Source organism: Hordeum vulgare, chromosome 2H (assembly GCF_904849725.1).
Source record: "Hordeum vulgare subsp. vulgare chromosome 2H, MorexV3_pseudomolecules_assembly, whole genome shotgun sequence".
In the NCBI taxonomy this organism is placed as follows: domain Eukaryota; kingdom Viridiplantae; phylum Streptophyta; class Magnoliopsida; order Poales; family Poaceae; genus Hordeum; species Hordeum vulgare.
Genome location: NC_058519.1, coordinates 642,390,744 through 642,398,522, shown reverse-complemented (window position 1 = coordinate 642,398,522; position 7,779 = coordinate 642,390,744). Strand labels below are relative to the sequence as shown.

Genomic DNA, 7,779 nt, shown 5'->3' with positions numbered 1-7,779 from the left:
ACTAGGTAAAGCCCCTCAAGAATACACCAGCGTGATTTTGGTGCTCGACAGGTAATTTCAATCATTATCACACTATATCGACCTCTTTGGTTCATTTCCTAATATCAAATAATTAATAACTCCTTTATTCATTTCTTTGTCGGGAAAAATTTGGCAATGGTTCATCAAAGATGTTGTCGGTGAATGGAAATCGGAGCTGCATTGGGGATGGGTCAAGGTAATTAAGTAGTACTAGCTAAGTCCGTGCATCTCTTTAATTCTAGTTTTAATAGTATTATCATGTATGATTATTATTTGGTTGAATTATATTCTCGCAAAGTGCATGAGGCAGAATCAGGGGACTAATTTATGTGACATTTGCGAGAACATTCACATGGAGACCGAATGGCGCAGAGCTGCAAGACAACTTCAGGTACGTAAATACTATTCACAATTTTTTATGATGATCTAATATAAACACAAACAACTAATATATTCATATAGATCTCCTTCTTTAAAGATTGAAGAAATGAGGGAGAAGCTTCTACCAGAGAACTTCCTACAAGCAATTCAAGAGAAAATTGCGGGATTTTTGCTTACTCATGTCATATCTGAAAGCGAAGAATATCATTACCGCTAATGCCTGCATGTAATGATCTTCAAATTGTAGGAGAAATTGTATATATATATATATATATATATATATATATATATATATATATATATATATACATACATACATATATATATATATATATATATATATATATATATATATATATATATATATATATATATATATATATATATATATATATATATATATGTATGTATGGCCGTACGAGAAATTATATTATATATGCATCAACATGTACAATACGTAGTAGCGTAAATATGTTTGAAATGAAAAAAATGAATAGAAAACACAAAATAAAATGAAAATATAAACCATAAACCCTAAACCATAAAACTAAACCCAACAAAAAACCATAAAATCTTTAGTCCCGGTTTGGTGTCACCAACCGGGACTAAAGGTCCTCCAGCCCCACCGCACACTCGCGGCCACGTGAAGGGACTTTTGTCCCGGGTTGTGGCCAACCGGGACTAAAGAGTGGGGGCCTTTAGTCCCCATCCTTTAGTCCCAGTTGGTGACCCGGGGCTAAAGGCCTTTGCTAACCGAGACTAAAGCGTTGTTCTTTACTAGTATAGCGTGGATGAGAGGGTGTGCACCCGATATGGAAATAGAAGGTTAAGGGGCATTTAGAAATTGCCCACGCTAGCTCCATCCGTGGTGGGGTTTGATTTATTGCATCAGGTCGATTGAACACAGTTCTTGGTTTGAGCATCCCTTGGGAAATTCAAACTAAAAAAGGCTAGGATTCTAATCTCTGTTCCCTCCTCTTTGAAATTGGTGTAGATCACTATATTTGCTCAATAACATAGTTCAAAGAGCCAGAGTTGCACAACTCTGTTCGTGACTTGTGAGGCATTTCACCTTGTACTTGAATAATATGGTTCAAATGTTCCAGTACTAAGATAAGGTTGGTAGGGTCCAAGTGTACTAGTGAAATCAAATTATTTGAATGTGTACTTGCACAGTGTGAAATGAAAGTTGTGATGGTATTACATGTGCTTCATTCTCATCTACTATATTCTTGTCCTAAAATAAGTGTTTTTGATTTAGTATAACTTTAGGCTTAAGTATGCACACAAATGGATATGAATCACGCATATGGACATTGAGTTAGCGTGGATGCTACTATACTAGCATGTACTTTCCAGACCAGCTCATTTGGTAGCTTATAAATCTGTATTTGCAATCAGGTGATTAGATAGCTAATTACATGTGCCTACTTTCCAATTGAATTGCGACGATGATTCATAAAGTGATCGAACTAATTTTGGAATCAGGTGCTTATAGTTGATTAGGTAGCTAAGTACATGTGCCTAGCCTATACTTTGCAGCTCATGGTTTGGTAGCTTATAAATCTGAATTTGCAGTCAAGTGATTAGGCAGCTAATTACATGTGCCAACTTGCAAATTCAATTGCGTTGTATGAATGTGTTGACTACATGAATCATCTAATATGCCAACGGTTAAAATGTCAGCAAAGAGCCTTAAACCGTCGGCATGGGCTATACTGATGGTGACCGCCAGCATAAATAGCTCGGTAGAAAAACCATCGACATATATTTCCGCTGGTAAAAACATTTGACGGCACGTCCGTCAAGTGCCGTTGGCACACGGGCATGCACCAAATGTTGCCACATGGCCTATATATGACGGCGGTTTAACCGTCGGCATAGATACTACCTCCCACGTGTCATCGCCTTGGTGCTCCTGGTGGCCATCTATGCCGACGACAAAACCATCGGCATAGTTTTGGTCAATTTTTTTGCCTTCTTTTGCTTCTGCCCTGCAAATGTAAATAACTACACATGCCACATAGATTACAAGGATGCATAGATGCCACGTGTATTTCCTCTTCTTTCCGTACAAGGTTGTAGCATCCAACAACCTAGTACTAGTATTTATCATCAACACATTCATACATATGTTAATTAGGAATACAATCAGTCATCAGGCTCCAGCATATTAAACAGACATGTTAATAGTCATTAGGATCAAAGATCATGCACTAGTATATATTCCATAGAAGTGCACTGAAAATACACACGTTTACAGTCAAATTCGACCAATGGAAACTAGCATAGGTGATTACGGTATCTCCGCATGCATGAATACAAGGATCAAGATGAGCACCCTTTGATCCATAGCTGCGTGCAAAGAATGGCTGCAAAAGGTAAATCGTTTGTTCGGTTCCGAATCCAACATCATAGCTCCATTCATGCTTTGTCGACCACTTGAAATGTGGGAGTCCCAATTTTTTCCTAAAGTCGCCTCATGAAGTGCATCCTATTCCCATGAGTGATATTTCTTTGAGGTAGACTTGCAGCTTCAACTTCAAAAGCTCAACCATTTTCCCTCTCTTCTTTTCAAATAAAAAGAAAGGGAAGCCTACCAATGAACAATACAACTTACTTGTCACAAGTCAGAACATACCTGTCCTCCTCGCGTACTTGTAACAAGTGAGTTTGCACCCAAAACGGTCAACATCTATACCCGCAAAGTACAACCATGCACAAAACAAGATAGAACAAACTATAAAGTGAACACAAGAGCAACATCGCTCTCATTGCTGAACCTAATAAGTAAGTTTTGATCATCGATATGTCCAGCTTTCAAATTAAAAAAAGTACTAGGGAGAGAATATCCCGGTCGTTATTTTGTAGCCGATGCCGAACAACACCGCCGGCAGCAGCGGGTCCGTCCAACTGTAGTTGTGGAGGTAAAATCCTCTAAACAGGATGTAATGATCACATGTAATGAATGTAATTGCAACAACAAGGAAGACATACCTAAGCACCTATACATAGGACATGAAGAATCTTCTAGCCTAGAGCGGCACATATACACACAACCATCGAAGCAGGAATTAAATACACAGTTGTTGTGTCTAGCCAAGTTAAAACAAATAATGTATTGAGAAAGTAGAGCCAAACTCTTTCTAGTTTATATTGCACACTTTTGCATAATTAAATACACAGCTTTTGCATAGTTAGATTGCACACTATCGAGAAACCCCACACATGCACACCAAGGTAAACAGAATACTTACTCTGTCCTACAATTATAAGACGTTTTCACAAGCTGTTTAAGTTGGAGTCGTCCTCAAATTCAAGCTCCTTAAGCAGGTTAACATTGGGGGCAGTGGTAGGGTGGTGGAGGCATCAATGGAGCTGCATATGAAGGAGGACAAAATATACTCTCTTTGTTCCAAAATATTTGAAGTCCTATGTTCGGCCTAAGTATGGCTGCATGCATCGATTGATGCAGAGGCCGAAGGTTTAACCTCCTTTTCCAAAAAAAAAAATGTTCGGCCTAAGTCAAATATCTTTTAATTGGACCTAGTACATGAAAAGGATACCAACGTTTATAAAAACAAAATACTTCTATTTGATTCATCATAAAATATATTTTCACACTTATCGTACGTGTCAACATATATTTATATACTTGGTTAAAATTAAAGTAGTTCAACTTGGGACAAAACTAGGACTTATAAGTATTTTAAAACATAAGGAGTACTTACTAATAAACGAAAGCTAATGAACTCTTTATTCGATCAAGAAGTGAAACATGACAGTATTTACATGTCATGAACAGTACTCCCTCCGTTTTTAAATATAAGTCTTTAAAGAGATTTCACTAGGAGTCTACATACGGAGCAAAATGAATGAATCTACACTTTAAAATATGTCTATATACATCCGTATGTAGTCTACTAGTGGAATCTCTAGAAAGACTTATATTTAGGAACGGAGGGAGTATAACAAAATGACACTATACGTTGTCACCATCATCATCCTGGTCAATTCTGTTGAGAAAAACTTTGTAGAGGTCCTTCTCGACATTAAGTTGGTGCACGTGTTCGGCCATAAGCCAGAGGATGGTTGTCAATTCACCGCCACTGTTGAGCTTCTTGGCATGAGACTCCCTGCTGCATTTGTTGCTTGCGTAGATCAGGATATCCGTCCAAACGTCAAGGACAACCTGCAAGGAGTCAGCTGTGTCATATTTCTCCAATATTACCAGTTTCCTAGCAAGCCGAGCCGCATACGTAAGGCGGGGAGCATCATGGCTGAACTTTTGGCTTCCATACTTCTGGTATAGGCTTTTAGCAAGCTCTTTACTGTCGGTGGCCCTGGAAGAAGATTCAGGGCCATCACTCAGGCGGAACAGGCTCTTGAGCATATCACAGATACTCTTTCTGCGACTGCTATGAGTCCGTTGCACCTGGTCCTTCAGGTTTTTGCAGGTTAGCTGGTACAACCTATTCTGCGCGTTGCCTGGTAGCATGTCGGGGCGTTCCACCAGGAGGAACATCATGTAGTTGGACAAAACCTTGATGGCCTTCACATGAGGCAGCGTGTCCTCGGCCTTCTCGCTCATGGCAAGGAAAAGATTGGTGCCGATGTGCCAGATGATGATGCCTTCCTGGAACTCAATGCCCAGGGAGTTCTTGAGGACGCCTTGGTACAAACCATTGCTATGCAGTGGTTCCTCGCCCCACTTTTGCCTCAGCATTCCTAGCGCGTTCATCCTCCCCTCCTTGTGTACAAGACTCATATGATTACCGATGCACACCTTGACATGGGTCGGAATCTTAACAGTCCCTGAGTAATGCTTCCTGTTCCAGAATTCCTTGAGCCCAACCACGCTGGCCAACCTGCCAAGCAGAGGGCTGGTCAGTGAGTCAGGGCGAGTGCAGAAATGCAGCATGTTGTACTGCCCCATGTTGCCAGACCACCTCCTTGATTTGTACCTGAAATCTCCTCCGGTGACTAGACGGTGAAATGCTAGGACGGCGCCGCGCAGGCGATCCCATCTTTCATTACACAGGGCTTCGAATCGGAGCCAACGACATGTCGTGGTACTCAGAAAAGCAAATGTCCAAGAAGACACTAGCGCATTGAGCAGGGATATCGTCTCCATGAACAAGGCACCACCAAGCAAGACGTAAGTGATAGCAACGTCTACTTTCCTGTGGCCAGTGTCCTCTCCACTGAACTGGAACAACAACAGTGCGGCAACAATGGCAAGTGGCGATATGACACGGATGAAGTAGCCGGGCCAGGTGTGGATCACAGCAGCTTTGGTGTACAGGATGTCATACATGAGGGAGAGCTCCATCTCCATCAACGTCCATTGCTCGACCTCATTAACCAGCATTGTTTCGATGATCTTATGCCCGTGTACCTTTTCGACCACCGAAGAGTTGACCATGGCACGCTTACATATGTGAAACAGAGAGTGTGCTCGTCGCAAATGGGATTCCTCGTCGAGCTGTTCATCCTTCTCGTTCTCTGAGTAAGCCAGCCTTTTATCCTGAAGATGAAAATGGTTATGCATGGCAGGTGGTTGCTTCTTGACGGAGCTTCGGATACTCTCCAGATTGCCACACCTGAGTGCCCACGTCCTCTCTCCGTACTTGACAACACCGACCGCGAACATCAACGCGGCGGCAAGAGGGAGAAAGTTTCCACCGCCGGCGATGTTCATGTAGAGGACATAGGCTGCTCCGAGGACCTGCACAACCTGGGTATGGAGGTGACGAAGCCAGAGCTGGTTGTCCTGGAGCGCGTAGGCCGTGATGCTGTCCGGGCCGCCGAGGTGCAGCAGCAGGAATGGGGCCCAGAACGCGACGAGCTGGTGGCCACGTGCCGCGCCGCTGAGCCACATGTGGCCGAGAGCATATATGGCAGTGTAGTCGGCCATGAGGTATGCTTGCCAGAGGAGGAATCTGATGATGGCGGGGGCTTCATGCCGACGGATCCCGGCGAAGAGGAAGAGTACGACCTGGAGCCCGAGGCTGAGGAGCACCAGGATTTGCACGGAGAATTGATTCCAGAGGTCCAGTAGCCCTCCAGCCATTGCTACTGCTTGTTGCACTGTCTGAAATGATTTTTCACGGTTTTGCTTCAGAAAAAAAGGTGACAGATTCAACTAAGCTTGGGCGTACTTGCTTACACTAATGAACATAGTGCTTTTTTTTCTTCTAAAAACGCATTAATAGTAGGTCATTAATTATGTTGTTATCAAGAACCTCCTATTTGATTTCAGATCATAGTTTGAACAACCTTTCAAAATACGTACACATGAAACTATTATTACATGTTCTCATATGTTGTCCATTTTGTTTCTCTGAAAGGGTGTTATATATATGAGCATCGATGCTCAGGAATACTGCACTACTCCAGTACGTAGTGAAACGTACAACATAAATATCCAACCGGCTACATCGATACATAAGTATATACACGTACATATATATAACTCGTTACAATTCAGAAGTCATTGTATATACATACCGGCAAGAAGTAGAGGCTAGCAGCGCAGGTCCAGATCAACGCCTTCGGCCTCGGAGATCTTTCAGGGAAACACAGCAAGTGAAGTGAAGGAAATGTAAACTGCAGCGAGTACTGTGAGGTGGCAAACTACAGAAAGATGGGCTTATATCATCATCCCACAGCTCTTGTCATTGTTTGTTGTAAATGAGACCAAGGGTACAACCAACAGTACTATATACGAGTGATTACATGATTAATGGTTCCATCAACGTACCATGTTCGGGACCATGTGGCGGCAGGCGGCGCAAAAAAAGTAGATATAGACGCCAAATCTGCAGCTATCGCTGGGTCTTTTATATGTTAGCAGAGTGGGCCTTTTCATAAGAAACAAGACAGAAGGTGGCTGTGCAGTTAATTGGTTTCTAGTTTTATATCAGTCCAACGAAATTTGCAAGGGATTAGTTGAGTTCAGCGCAAAAGCAATTCTAACAGCTCCGGTATATGGCAGAGCCCCACAGGCCAATCAGTCGACGATACCTTATTAGAACGATCTTATATTATACGAGCATGGTTAATATATAGCCAGCTGCTGGCTATAAGCCATTGTCATGTCATCTATAGCCCATTTTATAACCAACATGTATAATAATTGATTTAAAAATATATTTTTTATTATATGATTCACCTTTCATTCTCACAGAGAGGAGCACGTGCTAGAGCTGGCTGTTAACTAAAAGTCCACTTACCTTCTCTCTTCTCTTATCTTTCCTCCAACTAAGCAAAAATATACTAGTTTATTTCTTATAGCACGTTGACTCACGGAAATTGCGAATGGTGCAAGGGCACCATGGTGCCCGTTTTCAAAAATCATTTTCTACAATGTAAAAA

General features: G+C 41.8%; 1 protein-coding gene across 1 annotated transcript; it reads right to left on the bottom strand.

Annotated features, from left to right (window-relative positions):
• Positions 1–4,367: 4,367 nt before the first annotated feature.
• Positions 4,368–7,118, bottom strand: LOC123431152. The gene is made up of 2 exons (XM_045114989.1): positions 6,913–7,118; positions 4,368–6,496 (listed from the first exon to the last, which is right to left on the bottom strand). Exon 2 carries the CDS (start codon positions 6,473–6,475, stop codon positions 4,385–4,387), a length of 2,091 nt encoding a protein of 696 aa, XP_044970924.1. The 5' UTR covers positions 6,476–6,496; positions 6,913–7,118; the 3' UTR covers positions 4,368–4,384.
• Between the last annotated feature and the right edge of the window lie 661 nt (positions 7,119–7,779).